Genomic DNA, 22,086 nt, shown 5'->3' with positions numbered 1-22,086 from the left:
TCACGTATCATATGCTACTGAGTATGCCACTCAACTTGCACACACCTTGGGAGCATCATACGTTGCAAGGCACCCTGCCAACCAGCACATCTGTACCACCACTTGCGCATCCAGTGCTGTGTCTGGATGCGGCAAGTTTTCGTCATCGCAGGCACCTTCTGGCGCATCCAGAGCCGTATCTAGATGCGGAAAAATTTCATCGTCAGAGGCACTTTCTGGCGCATCCAGAGCTGTATCTAGATGCGGAAAAATTTGTCGTCAGAGGCACTTTCTGGCGCATCCAGTGCTGTATCTAGATGCGGAGAATTTTTGCCATCTCGGGAACTCTCTTGCGCATCCAGTGTTGTATCTGGATGCGGGACATCTACATCATTTGCGACTCCAACGCCTTGCAACACTCCCAACACCTACTCTTATGGCAACTCAATTCCAGTAGACGATGTTAATGTATCTAACACGTCTACTCCATTCATTGGTCCAATCCAGGCAGACGCCTCCAACACATACTCCTACCTCCCTGAGCCAGAGGATCTCTTGTCTGCAAACGCGCCATCTACGCCTTGCACTGATCCTGCTGTTAGCACTACTCCTACTGTAAAGGAGAGGGATGGAAATCTTAACGTGTTGGATGGTATGTCTCGTTCCATTCATTCAGCGCAGCAGAAGATCTCACTCGTGTACTCAATGACGCTCTAGCATATAATGCGCGTCTCTACAATCTCCCGGATCTTGTGTATCCAGGAGACGAGTCTTCTGAAGAACCCAGTGTCAACGACGACCAGGGTACCACTGTCGGGAACAATGATGATCTCTGCGCTGCTTCAGACCCAGCCTTTGAGGTAAACATGTCTGGAGAGCATGGCGTTGATCTTCATGCCTACTCTGGCTTGGGAGATGGTAGTTATACACTACTACTATTTCTTCCAACGCCTATGATGAATACCAATCGATGTTGTGTCTTCCCTGGATGAAGCCATGACCGAGCCACTCAATGACATGACCGCACTCGTTACACCACCGCTTACTCCCAGTGCAACTTCAAACTTTGAATCCGCGCTGGACGAGTTCATGACTGTTGACGATGCTGTTGACAACACGTCCATCTTTGGTCAACATTCAGATGCTAGCCCTCGCATCTTTGAACCAGGATTGTTGATCACTACTGCGCATGTCCTTGAGTCCGGCGACTCCATCATTCGCTCGCTATTCGAGCCACGTCCTTCATCTCCAATCCCTGTATTGGAATTCAGTCCCGATGCTTCACGCTCTATGTCTACAGATGTCTGGACAGATGCAGTGTGTCCTGTCCTGCTCTCTCATCCATCTCCTACTCCCATTCCTTCGGAAACTTCTACAATCGATCCTTCAACTATCACATTACCTGCTCCAACAAATGAGCAGATTATGGAGGACTATCTTACCACAGACCTACCAACACTCTCCGACACTCACACACCCTTACTTCGTGATGTTACGTTGGCGCTGTCTACCTACGCTGATGAACATAGCGATTTGTGTGCGTGATTGGGACCAAGACACGGTAGCTCAACGATTGTTTCCTGGAGCCGATGGGGAGTATCTGAGTGTTGCATCACCTGAACCACGCGCATCGCGTGACTGGACTGAACGAGCCGAAGAACTTATCGAGCATCGTGCCAAAGCCAAAGGAATACTTGCACTGCTCGAAGACTGCCTACCCCACGGATGTACGAAGAAGCCAGACGAGAACCCTTTGTATTGAACTGCGACAAGGAAGGAGTCTTTGGAACCCATGTTGACGACTCGTTCTATCACCATAACCATAATTTGGTTAATCCATTCTTCAATGGAGACGAGACCGAGCTCCTCAATGCTTTATGTGCCGTTTGCGAATTCCACGGTGAACTTCGACTTGCGGACATTATCGCATCCATCCTCGTCTTACCATTCCCCGACCGAGACATTGTCTACTCCCTTGTGCAACACGGGCTTCTCGATTCACAAAATGAAGACGAGATTGTTACATTTGCTCATGCTCGTGACCGTTTGCTCGGAGTACGTCGGATCCGTTTGGTAATGATGGCATGTAGTCCTTTTCGTTCATCTCCATCAGCCAACAAAACATTCTATCATTTCTATGCTGATGAAGATCGAGAGGACGAAGATGGTGAACCACACTCTGGTCACCTCTTCTACAATTGCTTAAAGACGAGGTAAATCCTCGCACTAGTCATGATGCATGTGCACTGACATCATTGACTAGCCAAAAGAGTTTTGTGTGCACTAACTTCATAAAAGAGTCAAAAAACAGCACATGGACACCCCTATTTGCGCATCCAGAGTCGTATCTGGATGCGGAAAATTTTTGTCGTGCTAACTTCATAAAAAATCCAAAAACATCGAAAAAACAGTCAAAATCTTGTTTTTCTTTATTTTCTTTGCATGTGTTTGCTTGCCATGTATTTGTGTTCGTGTTTGCGAATCTTCTGTTGTCTGCTAGCCATGTATTTGTGTTCGTGTTTGCGAATTCTCTGTTGTCTGCTAGCCATGTATGTTTATTTCTGTTTCAAAATGTATTTGTATCGGTTTCGACTTACGTCAGGGCCCAAGTACTGAAAGGACTTGTTCTAGGAATTTGTACTAGTGAAACACTAGACAATTTCAATGAATCTCCTTTGCTTGTGTACCCTGGTGACGTGCTCGAAAGTCAAACCATACAAGATACTATGATAGTCTAGGACAGGCAATGATGCCCTCCGAAAACTATGATGATTTGGACAATTTCGAGATTGAAGAATCCGACTTCTTAATTGAATGTACGGCTTCGAGTCTAATGATCCAAGTTACGAACCTGTGATGACCATGTACAAACGTGTGGACAAAAGATTAAACCTGTCTCGGGAACATTCCCACAGGATGCCCGCGTTTTGCGTCATTTTCCTCATGATCCTTTAGCATCCATGACACCCTTGACTCGAAATCCACCCGATCTCATCCCTAATGGAAGGCTTTCACAAAAGAATTTGGATAGCCTAAATATCAACTCCAAGGGATTCCTGCTGCCACAGGAAGTCAAGCTATTCGAGCACATCATGGATCTAAACCAAGATACACTTGCCTTTGAAGAAACGGATCGAGGCACGCTAAAGGAATCATACTTCACCCCATATATTATTCCTACCATTCCCCATGTTCCATGGGAATGTAAGAATATTCCAATCCCACCTGGTATTAGGGAAAAGGTCATCGAGCTATTAAAAACAAAGATCAGAGCAGGAGTATACGAACCAAGCCAATCTGCATATCGCTCGCGCTGGTTCTGTGTACTCAAGAAAAATGGAAAGCTCAGACTCGTCCATGACCTTCAACCCCTAAACAAAATATCCATCCGTGATGCTGGATTAATCCCCATCGTAGATGACTTTGTCGAGTCTTTTGCGGGATGCCAGTGTTACACAGTCTTTGACCTGTTCTGGGGATTTGATGCACGAAAAATGCACTCAGATAGCAGAGACTTGACAGCTTTCCTAACACCATTGGGATTGCTACGTTTAACGGCTTTGCCTATGGGATATACGAATGCACCTGCAGAGTTTCAAAAATGCACTAGCTTTGTCCTGCAGGATGAAATTCCCCATGTGGCCAATGTGTTCATAGATGACTTACCGGTCAAAGGACCTAAATCAGTCTATCTGGACGATGATGGCAAACCAGAGGTTTTAAAAGAAAACCCTGGTATTCGGAGATTTATTTGGGAGCATGCAGAAAATGTCCACAGGGTAATGCACCGTATCAAAGATGTTGGTGCTACCTTTGCTGCTACCAAAATCCAGCTGTGTCTACCAGAAGTCCTTATTGTTGGACAACGGTGCACACCTGAAGGGAGACTACCAGACACAGACAAAGTCTCCAAGATTTTGAAATGGCCTATTCCTACCACTGTCAAGGAAGCCAGAGGATTTATGGGACTGTGTGGTACTGTTCGCATATGGATCCTAGGATTTTCAGAACTAGCGAAATCCATCACGTGTCTATGGAAGAAAGACACACCATTTATTTGGGGAGACAAACAAGATGAAGCTTTCACAATTCTCAAACAGAGAGTTTCATCAGCCCCAGCCATGCGCAGTATCGACTACACATCACCCAACCCTGTCATTCTCTCAGTGGACTCTAGCTTTATCGCGGTTGGAATCATACTCTCTCAAATTGATAACAATGGAAAGCGAAGACCCGCACGCTATGGTTCACTTCCAATGGGAGATGTAGAATCCAGATATTCCCAACCAAAGCTAGAGCTCTATGGATTATTTCGTGCTCTTAGGCATTTCCGACTTCATATTATTGGTGTACAAACTCTGCATGTCGAAGTCGACGCAAAGTACATCAAGGGAATGCTTAATGAACCGGACCTCCAGCCAAATGCTACTATCAATCGCTGGATCCAAGGAATATTGCTATTCGATTTCACCCTCATTCATGTACCTGCTACGAGGTTCAAAGGTCCTGATGCATTATCAAGACGACCTCTAGCAGAAGACGAAGAAGAACAACCAGATGAAGATTCCTGGTTGGATGACATTGCCTTGTACAGTGGCATGTCTCAAGAACGCTATCGACCACACTTCCTATGTCAAACACAACCCTCTTATCCATCGACATCACTTCCATCTGTGCTCACCGGTTCAGCTAGTCAAGAAAAGTCCCTTCGTGACATATTCAAGTTCTTGACTACGCTTGAAGCACCTCATTTCGAAAAGACAGCAAAGCGTAAAAAGTTTGTCAATCGGGCAACACAATTCTTTGTCCAAGGCGACCAGATGTTCAAACGCTTGCCTGGCCGTCCGCCTTTGCTTGTCATATTTGACAGTGATAAGAGAGTGTCTATCCTGCTCAACGCACATGAAGAGCTAGGACATAAAGGAGTACAAGCAACATTTGAGACCATTCGATATCGCTTCTATTGGCCTCACTTGTACACGGATGTTAAGCATCATGTGCAATCTTGCCATGACTGCCAAATCCGTAGTGTACGGAAGATGCACATTCCGGTTACCGTTTCCACCCCTGCAACAATCTTCGTCAAGATTTATGTGGATATTATGAAGATGCCTTCAGCTGCAGGCTACAAAAATCTTGTTGTTGCCAGGGACGATCTATCACGCTTTGTAGAAGGAAGAGCCCTACGAAGAGCAACGGCCAAAGTCATGGCCAACTTTTTCTGGGAAGACCTATATTGCCGCTATGGTGCCATTGGCCAAGTCGTTACAGACAATGGACCAGAAGTCAGAGGAGCATTTGAGCAACTCCTCAAGCGAGTCAATATCCCCCAGATTCAAATTTCCCCTTACAATTCCCAAGCGAATGGAGTTGTAGAGCGTGGACATTTCAATATTAGGGAAGCCATTGTGAAGAGCTGTGGAAAGCACGTTTCACACTGGCCAGACAAAGTGAAAGCTGCACTATTTGCAGAAAATATCACTTCCAGTCGTGTTACCGGATTATCACCATTCTACTTGGTACATGGAGTCCACCCTGTCTTGCCCTTCGACCTCATGGAGGCAACTTTTATGGTGGAAGGCTTCCATACCAATATGGATCCGGCTGATTTTCTTGCGTTGAGGATACGCCAAATTGAACGCCGTCCAGAAGACTTGGAAAAAGCAGCTCAGACACTCAAGAAAGCTCGCTTCAAGTCAAAGCTTCAATTTGAAGAGAAGTATCACCTACGTTTGCAACGCAATGCTTTTAAACCAGGAGATTTGGTTCTTGTTCGAAACACACAGGTTGAGAAAGAACTTAACCGCAAGACCAAACCTCGTTATCTGGGACCCTTTGTTGTCGACCGACAAACAAAAGGAGGATCATACGTGCTTAGGGAGATGAATGGAAATTTATCGCGAAGAGGAATAGCTGCCTTCCGATTAATTCCCTACATCACACGCAATTCATCTATCCTACCCTCACTTGCCGATGCATTAGAGGGAGACGAAGCACAATTATCAGGCATAGAAGAAAGTTCCAGTGATGACGAAGAATCGATTCCCTCAAGTGACGAAGGACGACAGACGAATCAGTCTGACAATTGACCACTCTATCATTATCAATATGCAGCAAGTTCAAGCTGGCGAAAACACAGAGACAATAGGCCTTTTTCTTTTGGATCATTTGTCCGATACGCAGAAGGACGCAGAGCATGATGTATCCCACATCAGACTAGGAACATGTACGCCCAAGAATATAGCCAGGATTGCTATTAGGGGCATGTAATGTTCATGAAGTATCCCCAGAATATAGCCCATGGTGCTATTAGGGACATGAACTTTCCATGTAGTCACCTATCGGGATGTGCTCGACTTCTGGGGCAATGGTTCGCTCAAAAGATCAATGTGCCAAAATATTATGATGTCGTCAATGGGACCATCAATCATGAAGCGCCACTCTGGTCTTGACTTGTCCTGCCAAACCAATATCTTGTCATTGTCACACCTGTCACCGTCACACTATCATATTGGAATCTGCATATCACTGAAGACCGTGAAGACGACGTATTCCTTCACTGTAATATCTGTGCATTGGCATTGCACTTCTATTGCAATCTGCACAGATAGCCCATCCCACCCATCCCAATTCAATAACCTCCTTGGCGATAACAAAGACCACCATCAAAACCACACACCTCTTCAATAGCATAATGAATAACGTTGACTACATAGCAGTTCATTTGACTCGCATGTTTATCACAGAGACTTTTGAAACTCTGCTAGATGAATGCGAGCAAATGCATCTACACGAGGACCCTAATCGTGATGTACATGGCCATTTCCGCCAGATGTTGTACTACTGGGATCATGATTTTCAAGATGAAGTCCAACTGCTATGCCCGTTATGCTATTACTTCTTCCACTGTTTAACAATTTTGGAGACTGCCATGCGCATTGCACATTTTGAGCATCGCTGGCATGCGCCAAGAAATGAACAACCAGATCACTGATTGTTCATGACGAAGAAGACAACTGGGGACAGTTGTAATCTCACTGCCCCGCGGATGTCATGCATGAAACGAAGATCATACATTGACATTCAATAGGATAAGGGTATACTAGTCCAAAAAGCTTTCGCTTTAGACTAATTACTCTATGTTGAGGCAAGAGAAGTAAAAAGTGGCAGAAAGCTCGCATTTCGTTTACTTCTGTTTACATTTATCTTTGTTGACTTTCTTGCTTCTGTTTTCTCTTGTTCCTTTTTATTTGTGCACGTTATGTGAGCTTCAGCCACAATCTGAGCTTACATAACATGTAATTAACCCTAGGAGAAGTCATGTGACTCCAGAATTGAGTCATTTGATCTTGGACGATGTCACTCGATGTCATAACTCCACAATGATGTCATTTGATGTCATAGCTCCACAATGATATCATTCAGCTCCACTTTGCTCCACAAATGCTCCACACTGCTCCACAGTGATGTCATTTGCTGTCAAATGAGTCAGAATGAGTCATTTTCCTCCTTTGGTGTTCTTTCCACTTCAATTCTGCATTTTATGCTACAACTACCTTATTTCTTCTCAGATTTGTGTCTCTTTCTATTTTCTTGGTACTATACAGTTCCTGGGATATTTCCCACACCAAATGTATATAAGGAGGCTCAATTCTCTGAGGAGAAATGAGACACTCCCCATATTGGAGATTTCCCACTTCACATCTATCATCTGAAGTGCAGGCTGAAACTGACAGCCTTACTACACTAAGATTTGATATAATCTTAGTCTTGTGCTATCTTTACTGTTGTTAGGGGCATTTAGTCACCCTAACCTTCTTTTCTAGTCCTTTGTTGGTCTAGAACTGCTGTTTCCTTGCTTTGATTAAGTCAGCAAGGATTTGTCTGGGAAAAGCTTAGTCAGCATCCCACACAACCCATATCTTTTGTCCAAGAGCTGTTTGGACAAAGAACTCTTCAGGAGAAATTCTTGCTCTGATTACGTCAGCAAGGATCTGTCTGGGAAAAGCTTAGTCAGCTTCCCAATTCCACACCACCAAGGACTTTTGCTCCATACCAAAGGTCCCTTGTTCATCAAAGGATCCACACACTTCAGCCAAGTGTTGTGTAGCGCATCCACTCGTATATTTGTCCAAGGACCATTCGGACAAACTATTCGTCAACGTAGTCTAGTCCATCTATTCTACACAGTTCATCGTATCAGGCCTATCATCTAGGTCTATCATCCCATCCAAAACCAAACCCCATTCCAAGAACCAACGACAGACTGTATAGTCGAGCCTCCCACGAACGACACGTTATCAACCGAGAAAACTAGAAAATCCGTTGACCGTGTACTTGAGGAGTTGGCAACTCTTGTCTTATCAAAGTGTAGTTGTGGTGTCACTACATTTACACAAAAACATATAAGACCCTCAAGTAGTAAGACACCGGGAATGAGACTTCAACAGAGACGTGATTTCGTATTTATAAATCAGCTTGAGCTGGCCTCAAGCCAGCTCGAGCCGCTGTTGATTATTTTTGGCTCACAGTTGGTTCGCGGGACTCCAAACGGCTAATGAACCAGACCAAACTATACATAAGTAGCCTGGCTCACTTGGATAGCCAAAATACTTGCAAACCAATGAACGCCAAGCCGGAGCGGGCCGTAGCCGAGCTGCGGTTGTACTAGGCATGAGTAGTAGTATTGCATTGCCTTAGTCTACATTGTATGACTCATATACGTATCCCAATCATTACTAGTGAATTGTTTGTCAAAACGCGCTCTTAATCCGACCACCTTGAAGTGAGATACTCGAGCTCGTCGTGTGACACGACGAGCTCGAACATTTCCATCACTATGCGACGTTGGGCACGGTAACTGGATCACATGATTCTATTAATAGTACAGTAATACTGACAACCCTCTGCGTACCTACAGCTATATAAAGTCCCTAGCTATCCAGGAGATATTGGAGGAGGCCCTGATTCATTATATCCGCCTGATCTTACAGGTGCAACACACATGCATTATCACCTATAACTACAGTGCTCACGTGGGAGTCACAGGTGAGTTTTATATGCAAGGCACTGTAACCCGATTATAATACGGTTAGCACAGCCATATATTGGGTCCGCCGCCGGAACCAATATGCCGTTTATTCAATAGAGGCTTGGCACTGGGGAGATTCGAACCACAGACGTGATGTGGGCAGCTTCGAATTTGCCATACTTATGCATGGCAAGGGATCTTTCACCCCTTGCCACAACCTTGCCATGACCAATATTAATATTCCTGCAGGACACGCGTCAATTTCACCTGGCCCTGAGGCAACATGCCGACGCCCTACGCACGTATCGGCAGACCTGGGTTGAAGACTTTAAGTTACATCATGTCAATGACTCGCAGAGACAGTGCACACCATGTCGACAGCTCTCATTCTCGGCGCAACAGGCGCAACAGGAAAACACCTCCTCCGCGAGCTTCTCTCACACAACGAATGGTCTAAAGTTGGCGAATATAGCAGACGAGTAACACCAGAAGCCGACCTTCCACAGAACAGAGGCAAACTCGAACAGAAAACAATCGACTTTGAGAACTTGGAAGTAGCAGGGCTGAAGGACGGACGATGGGATGTCGTGTTCGTCACCCTTGGAACGACTCGTGCGCGGGCAGGGAGCGCAGAAATGTTTGAGAAGATCGACAGAGAGTGAGTTCATTTGTTGTCATACTCGGTTCCGTCTCATACGTATTTTGTGACGCAGGTATGTGGTAAACGCCTGCAAAGCTGCAAAGACAGATGATCCGACACACAAACAATGTGTCGTGTATCTTTCGGTAGGTTCATTACCAAATATGTGCTGCACACCATATCCATTGATGCGAATATAGTCTGGGGCCGCTAATCCTTCCTCTTCATTCATGTATATGAGGTACGCAAGCATCACCATGGCCCGCTCTTCCTCAATCCCTCCTCTGACTTTCTTTCCTTCAGATCAAAAGGTCTCACCGAACTAGATATAGCACGCCTTGGGTATGCGGACACCATCGTCTTCCGCCCGGCTGTCTTCAAAGGAGCAGAACGTGCTGATAAAAGGCTCGCAGAGGCCGTACTTGGGTACGCTATCTCCTCTCGATTTTGTCCCAAAGTTGATTTGACCCAATTCAAGCTACGTGACTGGCCTCATGTCGCATTTTACGTCTCATGCGGAGATTCACGTTGCCGTTCTTGCCAAAGCTATTATGAAAGCGGGCAGTCTGGGTTCATCCGGCTTATCTCCCACTGTGGGTGCCACTAAAGCAGGAGAGGAAGGGGCGCGGTTTACTCTGATAGGGAACAAAGGTGCACTTGATCTCGGGCAGGGCGCGTGATTCATCATTGCGGTAGTTCACACATCCTTCTGGTTTCAGTGTTATGATTGTCCGCTGGACTGGATGAGTTGTTAGGTACATGAGCGTGCAAACAGTAGTAACAGATATCAAGAAAAGATTATACGTCAGTAGGATGTTATACAGCAGGTATGATTATGCATGCGAATTCCGATGGGTCGTAGATGTGAAGGAACATATGTGCGTATAAATGGAATGTGAATGATATCTGATTGAAGTGATTCAGTTAGTCAACTTGGTCCGTTCGCAGGAAGGGTTCTACATGCCTAACAATGCATAGATGGCCTGATGACATGGACTATGTCCCGGCCTAACCAATATTTGGCGTTCCTGCCCGTGGAGGGGTCCCGCCCTCAGAGATAGTTTCCGTTGACCGGTAACTGGGTAAGCCCCGCGAGTAATACCTCCCACCAGAGATAAGAGTCGCAGGGATTCCAGTCGACCTTTCAAGCATCGGCATCAACTTGTGTGAGCCAGAATTCCTCCTATCCACACTCGGACGCGGTCGGTCCATCGCACCAGACACTAGCCGATCCACAGCAGATACTGGCCGATCGATAACAGGCACAGGTCTGTCCGCAGGAAGTGGTTTATCCACTACAGCCATAGCCCCCAAGCCGCCCAAAACAGGATCGGCCTTTTCTACAGGTGAGTTTCCAGGATCGGAGCGCGAGAGGCTCATCACGAGATCGCTTCGCCGGCCCTGTCGAAGTGAGGGGAAGATCTGCATGGAGTGAGAGCGATCGAGGCCGCTCGGTCGCAGACCGGGGCCTGAGTCGGCGTCTATCCAAATGGACGGAATGGCGGTTCGAGGAAGGCCTGCTGTATGGGGAGGTTCAGGGAGGGAAACTGTTGGTTCGGGAGCGCCTGAAATGCAGAAGTTAGAGAGCGATGAGAACATGATGAGAATTCGCACGGTTAGGTAGCTGTTTTCTCAGTGGACGGGAATACTCTGCGCCGGTGGTGTCCATATCAAGGAACGAACATCCTTGTAAGGCGTCCGGAAGTGCAGGCATGGGTGGCGGATCATCTGGCATACTAGATGCTGTGGGAGTGCGCAGCCCCTTGGGCAAACGGAGGCTGGCATTGGATGCGGTGCGTGAGCGTGTCTTTGCTGCAGAAAAGCGTGAAAGCCGGTTTGGGCCATCTTTGGATCGTTTGCTGCGGGAGGATTTGGCGGATTTGACAGACTTGACGGATTTGGCATCGGATGATACGTGCTTAACTTGGGTGATGAGAGTAGCTTTGGATAAGACAGCTTTAGCGGTGACACCCATGACCTGTGCGATATCGGTGTTGATGGTCATGTCTCCAAGTGTTTGGTTGTCATCGATATCATCAAGTTCCTCCTCGCTCTCCTCCATCTCATCAATCTCGGCGGCCATGCCCTCCGCTTCTCTCCAAGCCTCCTCGAGCTCATCCTCGAGCGTCTGGATACGTATTAGCGCGCGTTTCATCTCCTCTCCCTGACGCTCGAATGCCTTGTTCAGCTTGCGGAGTGCAATCCCGAGAGCTGAAGCCCAATGTCGGTGCTGAACCACCGAGATTTGCGCCTGTTGGTCTGACATGTGCAAGATGGATGCAAGGATAGAGTCGCACGAAGCGATAGAAGTTGAAACTTGAGATATCAAGCCTCCCAAAACATTATCTTTATCGCCTTCTCCCGAGTTGGCGAGGACACCGGCACAGGAGTTGAGCGCCTGCATCAGCATGGTTCGCCTGTTCATTTCGAATCTCCATTTGACCTGCGCTGCTAGGCGCTCTTCTTCGAGACGCTCTGCTTCTTTCACCATGTCTGTGTCGAGCGCCTGGAGGGATAGGAGGCGTATGAAGGACTCTTTTGCGCTTAACCTGATAGCACGTGAGACTATCTCCTGTAGTTCGGGTGAGGTGAACGTCCATTGAGCGGCCTCGTAGGGAAGGCCCTTCCATGGAATCTGCGTGGATTCAAATGATATTGTAGGCGGGGGCGCAAGAGGAGGAGGAGCAAGAAATGTGGCTACCGATGGCTTTGACTTGAGCGTAGCTTTTGGTTTTTGAGCTGGAGGTGTCCTTGACGGGGATAATGAGGGAGAAGAAGGGTAGGAGGTAAAATTGTGTGAAACTTGGACACCAATGTCCGTTGTCGCACGTATATGTAAAGAAGCGCTCATTTGTGGTGCGCATTGCGGGAGCGAGGCATCGAGGGAAAATGATTGGCTCTCGTCCAGCAGGCATGGAGGAGAGTTTGGACGGAGGAAGGGAGAGGTGAAGACAGGCGAAGTCAACCCGGAGGGAGAGCCTCCATCGGTGGAGCTTCCGAGTGGACTGTTCATATCGACGGAATTTTTTGTGCGTGAGCGCAAGCGTGGCCCGTTTGGCAATGGAGGCCGAGAAGGACGGTCGCGGACAAGCGAAGGACGACGGGGAGATTCAATATCTGTCAATGATGGGACCAGATCCATATGAGCAGGGTGCGCGCAGGATGATGGCACCGGAGGGCTTTGAAATTATCTAGGGTAAGTATGTTGCAAAGTCGGTAAGTGTTATAATAGTAGGCGTTGAGGCGGTCGAACACAGGGTTAGGCACATGGCGCATGACCAAACGGTTCAAACCCCAATTATAACCGCTGGCCCTTGATGCTGCCGTATGTCGATGGGACCCGAGGTCAAATTAAGTGCGAACCGGATGGAAGACATCTAATCTAATCAGAGTTTCATATTCAACGTTTGAACAGGAAAACTTTGTACTCACGGATTGCCATCGCTTTCCATACAGCATTTCCTGTACAGAGATACCGCGTCAGTAGGGATCACCGTGTCTCGTTGCTGTATAGCCTGTAGCTGGAACATGACAAGCAAAAAAGGCAATTTCTGACAAACAATAAATCGATATGTTTTTTGTATAAATCTTTGGTGAAATTCAAAGCCGTGAATTTCGCTCCTTGAGGCTCACCTTGCAGGCTTGCATACACAAGTTCGCTTTACCGGTGGCTTTGCTCTTCAGTGACGCAATATTACATTGGATGCAGGGTCAAAATCAGGCTTCGAACATTATGAATGAAGGCTACTACGGCATACTCAGATTGTCCGATTTTTTCGCGCTGTGAGTTCACTAGTAGAAATGCATTTCTCCATCTCCGTTGCGAAGGACACTATTCATTCTTCCTGCTTTTGTCTCTCACGGACGTACTTAGAAAGGGCGAGGCACACGGAAAATGGCTCAAGAAAAAGTGAGAAAACATCGTGGGTTTCTTTGTGATCATGATTCGCGAAGCTGACTCTATTCCAGCATAAGTACCTCTTCATTCCAGGCAATCGGTGTTAATTACCACCACCGCCAACAACGTCGCTTGTTCATCGTATAAGTATCACCCTCATGTCTTGCACTTGTACGTTTGCCACGTTTACATCTCCCACTAAACCCTTCTATAGGGCCTACACGTTGCAGCTCTGTGACAGACCCGAACTTAATTTGTTCATTTGAATTCGATCGGACTGAAACCGCATCTCTAGTTGCTTACTCTCGCCTGCGCCGCATCGTCTACTTAAATACCATAAACCACCAACCCTCATTTGACCCCCAGTAAACCAACATCTGTATCATGGATCAAATCGTTATTGGCTCATGGGATGGCTCGTCATCCCTTCCTATCCCTCTCGACATACTTCTTGATGTACTTCAGCATCTTCCTGTCCAAAGCATCCTGGCACTGCGGCAGGTTTGCGCTCTTGATTTCTTTTGTGGGATTTTCCAATCTCATTTCTAATTTTCTAGACCAGTAAAAGTTTTTACGCCATCACGCGTCTGCGCAGTCTCTGGGCTCTCCTCCTGCGGACTCATGTACAGGAGCAAAACCTCCCTATGCCTCACCTCGACGGGAAATCACTTGACTGTTTATCAGCCTTAGAACTCGAACAGCTCACTTGCTATGCGTTCGCTCTCCGCAGCAACTGGACTAACCCTAATCCAGATGCGAAGAGGGAAGCTGAGTTTTACAAGCCCATCGAACCCGATTCACGCATTGTTTTTATGGAGTTTCTCCCTGGCAGAGGAAATCGCTGGCTGATTTCTGTCACGATGACTGCGCAACCCAGAAAATATGTTATTCAGTGCTGGAACGTTGCTATCCCGCAACCCGTCTGCGTTGCAGAACTGACACACATGGAGGGGCCTTATGGTGGTATTGTCATCAACGATGATCCCTCTTCTCCAGCCATAATAGTGATGCAGTCAGCGCTGTGAGTTTAAATAGTGACACCTGATTCAACGTTCTTGCTGATTATTTATCATAGAACGGAGATACTCACCATCGACTTCGAAGAGGAAGATCCCGAATCAGCTTTCGTTCCGCTCAGCACCATTGATGGCATCCGAGAGATCCACCTACTCAGTGGGAACACACTCGTCACCCGGCGTCCAGGAGACAGCGGAGAAGTGAGCATATGGGATATCAACGATCAGCCTCGTGAAAAAATCCAGTTGGTGAATCCCTCACTATTACAGGTTGGCTTTGTTTTCCATGTAATTCCGCACGTCGCTGAGTTCTATGGTTTGGCAGAACGATCGCTGCCAAGCGATGCATCTCCGCGATGATTACATGGTAATCATACGCCAACAGACTATCGAGTTCTACTCGACTGTTCCCAGGCCCAACATCATCGCGACACCAGGAGCACCGATTTCGTACCCACTCGCACAGCACAGCTTCCAATGGCGCGCAGACACCGTCAATATGTCAGAGCAAGTCAGCTGGCACGCTGCGCGCTCGCACCGCCCCTCGCCAATCAACGTTGTCATTCGATTTGGAAGCATCTATCCCTGGCCGGTGAACGTCTTGCATCATTTCGTGATCACCCCAAATCCCGCGTACGTCCCAGGGCGGGAGACTTCTCTCTACAACCTTCCGTACCTGGCGCAGCCCACCCCAATGAAGACGATAGGCTCTCCTGTGCGTTTGTTTGCTCCGTCGTCCGTTGCACTTGGACGATATGGTACTGCTATCTGGCTTGATAGCCACACTGAAGACTGGATGGGGCCTAGCGACTGCGGACAGCGGCTTGCGGGACACATGATGACTACGGAAGAATCCTTGAATCGCCCACACGGCTCGCACGCTTCCATGATATTTCGCGTACGAGACGATGACCTGTGGTGCAAGGTAGCTGTCGATGAAGAGTCTGGGAGAATTGCGGTCGGTGATGTGAACGGTTCGATCACGCTTTTCGAATATTCTTAACATGATTTCTTCGTTTGGTTTTATTATGATTACCGTCCTCTTGACATGGGCATTCTTCTGCACACTCACGTTTACATAGATCATTTAGCATGCTTCACCATTTCTTTTTCTCATCTGTCACTTTATACCCCTTGACCATGATATACAAAGGTAAATTCATTGCGGTGGTGTACAACTGCGTGGTTCATTTCTTTTTGGACTCCATTCCGAATATATCACAGTCATTCGATGTCACAGCCGATATACCGCCTTAGGACGCAATGAGGACCTGTAAAGCCAATATATGACATGTCATAATGCCATGTGTCGTAGAAGTACGTACCGCTGAAGGCGTCAAACCAAGCTCTCTCAGTGTTTTGCTAAACTGATCACGAGAGAAAGTTTTCCTGTTGGAAAAATCATAAATCCTCGATGTTGGGTATGGCGTCGCAGAAACAAAAGACCGACTGACCTGGGGAAATGTTGGGCGAAGTTGACTGTTTCCACGTCGACGGACAGCGTCTGGGCAGCCACAAATTCGGCGACTTCACGTAACGCTTGCAAAGGCATGTCAATTGACAAGACAGTCATTTATGGGGACGTGATGGGACATACTTGCGTCACTTGGCAGGGTGGTCGTGTAGGGTGTTCCTCCAGTTGCCATACGGATTTGGAGACGAGTGTCTTTGAAGTCCCTCCCACTCGTGCCGCTGGACGAGGACGCTGTCGCGACTGGAGTCGTTGACCCACTGGCTGGTGCGTCAACGATTGGCTGGCCGTCACGTAAAGCTTTCTCCCTCGCAGCCTTCTCAGCACGGGCCTTCTTATCTGCCTCAATCTGTGCCTTTACCGCGGCCTTTGCCTTTGCATCCTCAAGCTTCTCTACAACGCGTGGTTAGATCGGATTAATATGCATGGAATCCTTGTTCCAAGCGATTACCTCTACGCTTCAGCTCAGCTTCTTTCACAAGCTCCTTAGCCAGCATCTCATCTTTGAGTTTATTAACATCCTTGTTTGAAATTAACCTCTGAAACACGCAAACGCCACTTGGGGACTAAACAAAACACACCTTGCCAGACTTGCGACGAATAGCTTCATTCGCACGTGCTTCTACGGCTTCTTGTTGAGCCTTTACGCCGCGCTTTGCAGCTATTTTGTCTCGGAGCTCATTCAACTTCTGCTGCTTCTCTTCCTCCGTAAGGGGTTTTATCTGATGGTTATCTGAGGTGAGAGGTACGGCACATCAGCACGCGCTACGGGGGGCACAAACCTCTTCCGTAGACTCCTCGAATTGATCATGTCCACTCTTCTCGGCATGGTAATTAGCCAGCGCCGTGTTTTTAAATACCTTGCCGCATTCTGTGCATTTGATACTCTAAGTACCGGTGAGTGTGATGGAGATGGAGGCTTCGACTTTGAGACGCGATTGGAATGAGCGTACCTTGGCATCTGCCACCTCCGCAGCGCTCGATGTGGCACCCGCACCAGCCTTGGTTTCTACTAAGCGCCGCAGGGCATCTTCATCTTCGTCGTCGTCGTCAATGTCGACGTCCATAGGTTGTCCCGCGCTGGTAGGAGCAGCAGCGCTCGGATCTGGGATAGGTTTCCCTTCGTTCTCCAGGATATGGTCCATAGCAGGCTGCAGACCGCGATTACTAGTTGCTCGCAGTGCCCCTACGTATCATAAACGCGTCCACGGTGGCGCTTCAATCAGCCAAGGAAAGGCGGACCGGTGAGACAAGAGAATACGAACAGTCGACGCGGGCTGGGTCGAAGCCCATGCTGAGTAGTGTTTCCTTATCGTTAGCCATCACTGGTTGCTATCGTTGAGATATGTACGAAGCTTTGGGGAATAATGAATTCAGGTCGAAAGGAGTTTACGCGTATAGGCCCTTTTGCGGTTTCTCGTTCTTGACTTATTTCCCATATTTGGACTTAAACCTCAAAAGCGATCCCGGATTCAAACTTAAAGATCTAGTGTACATTCTTCTGCCAGCTATTTTTTCGGTTTAGACTCAAAGGCTAAATATTAATATTATTAAAGGTTGCCCTCGAGCTCCGCGATACCCAGTAGATGATTCCATGGGACATGTGCTCCAAGTACCTATATATACGATGAACTCGCAGTTTCATCGGCTGTGGCGATTCAATTATACGTACCAGCTCATCAGACCAATGCAAATCTGCCAGGGTCAGTTGTGGTCTCAAGCCAGACAACCAAGAAGATCGGAAACAGATACTAGAATTACGTGCGTACAGGTAAGATATTTATACATATGCAAGACAGCAAGGCGCAAAGCAAGATCGACTATCAAGATTCTTCCACAAGTCTAACCATATAACCACTAGTGCTACAACATTAATCAAAAACAGCACAGCAAGATACAACAAGATGAGTGTTTAACCAAGCGTTCGAATTGATGTAGAATGAACAGAGAAACCGAAGAAATTTACTTAATAGTCCTCTGCGCCCTTCGCATCCTCCCTTTTGGAGGACTTGAATAGGCCCATCATGTTGAGCCTCGACGACTTCTTCGCGAGAGTCTTTTTGGAGGGAAGACTGAGTGAGCTGGAGTTGGTGAGGTTGAGTGTGCGCATGATGAGTTTGCCACGATTGTCCCTGGACATGGTTGGCGTAACAGGGGTAGCAGGAACAACAGGCTCGAACGAAGACTCAAGGAAGTCCTTGCGGATGCGCTCAGCATCCACAGGAGAGTTTGACGGCCGCTTGAGTGCGGGGCTGAGAGGGCTCAGCGTCAGTGGCGTAGGACGCCTGCGCGCCTTCCCCTTGGGCTTAGCGACACCATTTGCACACGCCGACATTGTGAACATGGGGTTCTTGGGAGATCCGGAACCCCTGGTGAACGCAACGTTCACAAGGAAGTCGGGTTTGCGGAGGTGCTTAGCAGCACGCCGAGGGCGGGAGGGGAGTGCTAGGACAGACATCGCTGGCTTGCGAGTGGTGAGGGGAGCAAGAGCGCTTCCGAATACAGCGAGATCATCCGTGTCAAGATGGTCAGTGGGCTGGACAATGTAACGTGGATCCAAGTCGGAGTCTTGGGTTGAAACGCTGCCGCGACGCTCTTCGTCAACGACAGGGTTAGCGGGGGACGACTTGTCTCCACCAAAGGTAATCCACTGAAGGTCACCCATGCCGTGAGCGGCACCGTCCTCCCCACCGGCGAGAAGATGGGCGTACTCCCATTCCTCTTCCTGATCCCACCAAACGCCGCCTTCACCATCACGGTAGACGTCTCCAACACCGGTAGCACCGGCTTTGGCCTGAGCCTCCATGACCCGCTTGATGTTGGATTCCATACTGCCGCCATCAACAAACTGCATGAGCGCAAGCTCGTTGGCAAGAGGTGCAGGGCGCAGAGCAGCGTATTTCGCCTTCTTGCGCTTAACTACAGCAGCAGATGACGCTGCTGCCTTGGCCTTCATCTTGGTGGGAGATGAGGGTGCGGCGGACTTTGATCTGCCGCGGGACTTGAGCACGGACAAGGAGCGGAAGCGGGTAAGCCCGCGAGGCTTGCGCGTTGGTGATGCAGGTACGGGTGGTACGGGAAATGGAAATTGATTCCCGGTCGCTGCAGTGTGAGGCCCCACCACGATAGGCAGCGCCGCAGTGACAGGAGTCTTAGGGACCTGCAAAAAGACAGAAGTGTAGCCGACGGATGTGAGGTCTGCTTTAAAATTTTGGATCGAGGGAGTTGCGGCGCTGCGATGGGCGGTGGTTGGGGTGTCTAAAACGTTTAAGAAGGAGCCCGGTGAGACACGAATGGACGTAATGGACGTTCTGCGACCGCGGCCGATGGAAGGACGGCGACGGGGGGAGCGCGGAGAAATAGATGCAGGGGATCCCGGCTGGACGTGGGCCGCCCAAGCGGCGATTGTGGAAAAGGTATTCGAGCGGCGGCGGGCGAGTGGGGAAACTTGAGGAATAACAACCTTCGCGTACGAAGGTGGGGAAGGCAGGGGCTGTGTAGGACGCTTTTTAGGGGGAGGGGGATAAGCAAGGAAGGCGTATTTCGGCGGAGGATCTGTTTTAATAGTGATATCCTGTGGCACAGCCTGGAATGCGATAGTAGACATGGAAGGAGTGTGCAGTTGACAATGAATTGGTAAATGAGCGGAAGTATCCGTGTATTCTGCGTAGGACGCACATTAATTGATGTGTTGGTCAAGAATAGAGACAAGGCACTCACAAGTGGCGTGGAAGGACAGACGATCAGGGGACGTTGCAGTCTCTTGAATAAACGCAGACAAAAAAATTAGGGATAGTGCGAACACAAAGCAAATGGTCTATGCCAGATAGGATACAGTTGAGAGTGTTGAATTAAAGAGTTGCAAGAGCTGGATGATGGATGATACTTAGCAGACGCGAGACTGGCTCAACGGTACTATGGGGTTGATGACTTCAGGCGTCTGCTTTTGAGGGATTGCCTAGACAAAAGGCTGTAGCCACGAAGCTGGAGTCACCAGCTGGACAATAGTGGCTATAAAACATGGCAAATCGTTGTACAAACTAGGACCCACAACAAGAAATCTCTTGATTGTCTTTTCGGACCCCATAAACTCTGTTCACACCGGCTATTTCCGCCCCTCATTGTCCTCCAAGCTTCACTTCACAACTGCATTTGTTGCTCCTGGATATGGTCAATGCAAATGTGTACTTGAGCCAAAGCCATGCGGCCCACGCCCAACCCTTGTCGGTCCCGCAGTACAACAACGAGGTTTTTCATGTTCGCTGACCCGGGCAATCGGGGTCTCTGCCAATACAACAACTTGCCCAACTAGGCAATGCATAGCCAGCAAGCTATACTTCGTTTTGGGTCTCTTGTCGACTAGCGACTGGGAGACAATTAGAGAGGCAAGAAATGCACGTCGCTCTGTTATACTTTTTTTCGTTATTCTCGCTTCCTGACGCAAACGTTTGCGACTTTCCATAGCTACCAGTTTTCCACACTTGCTGGCCTCCGCTGACTCGCTCACGCGCAGTGACAGAAAATGATTGCCATCAACGGAGGCAGTCCCATCCTTATAGTTCTGTGAATGCAAGTTACGAACGATACAACAAAAGAGGTGATGTACATTGAGCTTGGTATACACGTGCACGTTATTTTCATCAGAAATCTGTTCCATGATATCTGCTCCTATCATCCCGCCTAATCTCCATCACTTCCCTCTATGACCCGCGCCCACGTCCTCTGAAGCCTCCCCTGATACTGATCATGCCCCCTTTTCCGCGAGGGGATGCACCACCTCTCCCAGGCTGTACGTCAACCTCTGTAGAAGAGTGAGGCGCACCAATCTGTGCATTATGTGATCCAGCACGGGGATGAACCGCGGTTGCTATCCTCGCTCTACCTCTACCGCCTCTTGGACCGAAGGCGTGAGGATTAAATTTGCTGACCTGTGGATTGTGCATCTCTGGATGAACAAATCCCCCATTCTTCCCGCCTCTCCCGAACCGTATAGATGGTGGGACCAACTGAAGAGAGTTCATCGAGTTTGCCAGTTTGTCTACGTCATGGTCAGCTGCGGTCTGCACCGCGCCATTTCCTCGCCGTGGTGGTGAGACAGCGCCTCGTGCAGTAGGTATTTCCTCGAGCTCTTGATGGTGACGTATTCTTGGTGTCGCTTCTCCGTTTTGTTCGTCACCGCTGCTCGACTCTTCATCTTCGCCTTCATCGCTATCTTCATCTTCCTCTTCCTCATCTACGACCATTTCGTCATCTTCCGAGTCTTTCCCCTCGTTTTTATTATCCCTGGGCTTCCAGGTTCCTCTGATCATGCTGGCACCATCTCCCCAGCGCTTAAGTAGACCACCCACACCTTTGTTTGTCACAGCGAAAAAGTACTCTTTGGGGTATGAGTGTGCTTGAATAAGATGTAATCGACGTGCTTTGGGTGTCTGGAATAAACGTGGACACGATACAAGATGACAAGCAAACTGTGAGACAGTCGAGGAGGTGAGAGCATGTAAGACGCTGCAGTAAAGTATAGCGCACGATTTTATCCCCTCTATCTTTCCGCACAGCAGCAAGTGGATCATGGCACTCAGTTTGATGCTATCAATCATCGATAATCGATGTCAGCGCACCCACAGACCCCACTCATACGTAGTCCACTCACAAGCTCCAGCAACCTCGCATCGGGAAATACGTACCCACACCCCTTCTGCTCACAAACTTGCGCGTGGTATTTTCCATAATGCGCCTCTAGATCTCTCGAGTTTGCAATCGGTGTCGGGCGGTTATGCGGCGGATTACACGTCGGGGGCAGTGTGCAGAGCAAATGGCGATCCCCCGTTGCCTCCTGTGCGGTGCGACTAGACTTATACATGGGTTCGATTTCTGGCGACAGCGATGAAGATTGAGATTGAGATGGGAGCGATAATCGCGACCCCGAAAGCGTGCGTTGGCGTTTGTTGGAGGACATTTGTGTCCTTTACGTCTTCCCCACCTCGTTGCAAGCACCAGGAGAATGTCACCCGATCGGGAAGGAGCCGCCGCGGAGATCGAAATTGATGTGTC

The 22,086-nt window shown here is 48.4% G+C and overlaps 6 protein-coding genes across 6 annotated transcripts; 2 read left to right on the top strand and 4 right to left on the bottom strand.

The window, feature by feature from the left end:
* Positions 1-9,381: 9,381 nt before the first annotated feature.
* DEU56DRAFT_920106 (uncharacterized protein) lies at positions 9,382-10,330 on the top strand (the record flags this gene model as incomplete). The annotated part of the gene is made up of 5 exons (XM_041358389.1): positions 9,382-9,668; positions 9,724-9,796; positions 9,851-9,891; positions 9,954-10,076; positions 10,129-10,330. 5 exons carry the CDS (start codon positions 9,382-9,384, stop codon positions 10,328-10,330), a joined length of 726 nt encoding a protein of 241 aa, XP_041200926.1.
* Positions 10,331-10,428: 98 nt separating this feature from the next.
* DEU56DRAFT_216226 (uncharacterized protein) lies at positions 10,429-13,181 on the bottom strand. Its single transcript, XM_041345115.1, has 4 exons — positions 13,083-13,181; positions 11,265-13,032; positions 10,615-11,215; positions 10,429-10,556 (listed from the first exon to the last, which is right to left on the bottom strand). The coding sequence occupies exons 2-3, from the start codon at positions 12,790-12,792 to the stop codon at positions 10,659-10,661; spliced, it is 2,085 nt and encodes a 694-aa protein (XP_041200925.1). The 5' UTR covers positions 12,793-13,032; positions 13,083-13,181; the 3' UTR covers positions 10,429-10,556; positions 10,615-10,658.
* A 633-nt stretch (positions 13,182-13,814) lies between these two features.
* Positions 13,815-15,678, top strand: DEU56DRAFT_216184 (uncharacterized protein). Its single transcript, XM_041345114.1, has 4 exons — positions 13,815-14,049; positions 14,106-14,569; positions 14,624-14,834; positions 14,890-15,678. Exons 1-4 carry the CDS (start codon positions 13,933-13,935, stop codon positions 15,565-15,567), a joined length of 1,470 nt encoding a protein of 489 aa, XP_041200924.1. The 5' UTR covers positions 13,815-13,932; the 3' UTR covers positions 15,568-15,678.
* Positions 15,679-15,692: 14 nt separating this feature from the next.
* Positions 15,693-17,434, bottom strand: DEU56DRAFT_216125 (ubiquitin-related domain-containing protein). The gene is made up of 9 exons (XM_041345113.1): positions 17,301-17,434; positions 16,989-17,221; positions 16,818-16,922; positions 16,617-16,757; positions 16,487-16,556; positions 16,162-16,428; positions 16,019-16,103; positions 15,890-15,953; positions 15,693-15,835 (listed from the first exon to the last, which is right to left on the bottom strand). The coding sequence occupies exons 1-9, from the start codon at positions 17,356-17,358 to the stop codon at positions 15,818-15,820; spliced, it is 1,041 nt and encodes a 346-aa protein (XP_041200923.1). The 5' UTR covers positions 17,359-17,434; the 3' UTR covers positions 15,693-15,817.
* A 762-nt stretch (positions 17,435-18,196) lies between these two features.
* DEU56DRAFT_867002 (uncharacterized protein) lies at positions 18,197-19,856 on the bottom strand (the record flags this gene model as incomplete). Its single annotated transcript, XM_041355401.1, has 2 exons — positions 19,756-19,856; positions 18,197-19,698 (listed from the first exon to the last, which is right to left on the bottom strand). A coding segment is annotated over exon 2 (1,446 nt), but the record flags the coding sequence as incomplete, so codon positions are not given.
* Positions 19,857-20,690: 834 nt separating this feature from the next.
* DEU56DRAFT_215974 (uncharacterized protein) lies at positions 20,691-22,073 on the bottom strand. The gene is made up of 3 exons (XM_041345112.1): positions 21,686-22,073; positions 21,562-21,621; positions 20,691-21,503 (listed from the first exon to the last, which is right to left on the bottom strand). The coding sequence occupies exons 1-3, from the start codon at positions 21,989-21,991 to the stop codon at positions 20,736-20,738; spliced, it is 1,134 nt and encodes a 377-aa protein (XP_041200921.1). The 5' UTR covers positions 21,992-22,073; the 3' UTR covers positions 20,691-20,735.
* Between the last annotated feature and the right edge of the window lie 13 nt (positions 22,074-22,086).

The sequence above is a fragment of the Suillus clintonianus genome, assembly GCF_016758775.1.
Source record: "Suillus clintonianus strain FC179 chromosome Unknown DEU56scaffold_199, whole genome shotgun sequence".
NCBI lineage: Eukaryota > Fungi > Basidiomycota > Agaricomycetes > Boletales > Suillaceae > Suillus > Suillus clintonianus.
The sequence above is the reverse complement of the archived record's forward strand: the minus strand, read 5'-3'. Positions and strand labels throughout refer to the sequence as shown.

Bases quoted from the DNA above. Each gene is read 5' to 3' on its own strand.
- DEU56DRAFT_216226 (XM_041345115.1), bottom strand. From the start codon at position 12,792: ATGGATCTGGTCCCATCATTGACAGATATTGAATCTCCCCGTCGTCCT. The intron at 11,216-11,264 runs GTGCGAATTCTC...TCTGCATTTCAG, and splicing joins GAGAAAACAGCTACCTAACC to GCGCTCCCGAACCAACAGTT.
- DEU56DRAFT_216184 (XM_041345114.1), top strand. From the start codon at position 13,933: ATGGATCAAATCGTTATTGGCTCATGGGATGGCTCGTCATCCCTTCCT. The intron at 14,050-14,105 runs GTTTGCGCTCTT...CTAATTTTCTAG, and splicing joins GCATCCTGGCACTGCGGCAG to ACCAGTAAAAGTTTTTACGC. The intron at 14,570-14,623 runs GTGAGTTTAAAT...TATTTATCATAG, and splicing joins ATAGTGATGCAGTCAGCGCT to AACGGAGATACTCACCATCG.
- DEU56DRAFT_216125 (XM_041345113.1), bottom strand. From the start codon at position 17,358: ATGGCTAACGATAAGGAAACACTACTCAGCATGGGCTTCGACCCAGCC. The intron at 16,429-16,486 runs GTAATCGCTTGG...CACGCGTTGTAG, and splicing joins AGCTGAGCTGAAGCGTAGAG to AGAAGCTTGAGGATGCAAAG. The intron at 15,954-16,018 runs GTCAGTCGGTCT...TTTTTCCAACAG, and splicing joins TTCGCCCAACATTTCCCCAG to GAAAACTTTCTCTCGTGATC.
- DEU56DRAFT_215974 (XM_041345112.1), bottom strand. From the start codon at position 21,991: ATGTCCTCCAACAAACGCCAACGCACGCTTTCGGGGTCGCGATTATCG. The intron at 21,622-21,685 runs GTGAGTGGACTA...GATGATTGATAG, and splicing joins ATGCGAGGTTGCTGGAGCTT to CATCAAACTGAGTGCCATGA. The intron at 21,504-21,561 runs GTGCGCTATACT...ACTGTCTCACAG, and splicing joins AAGATAGAGGGGATAAAATC to TTTGCTTGTCATCTTGTATC.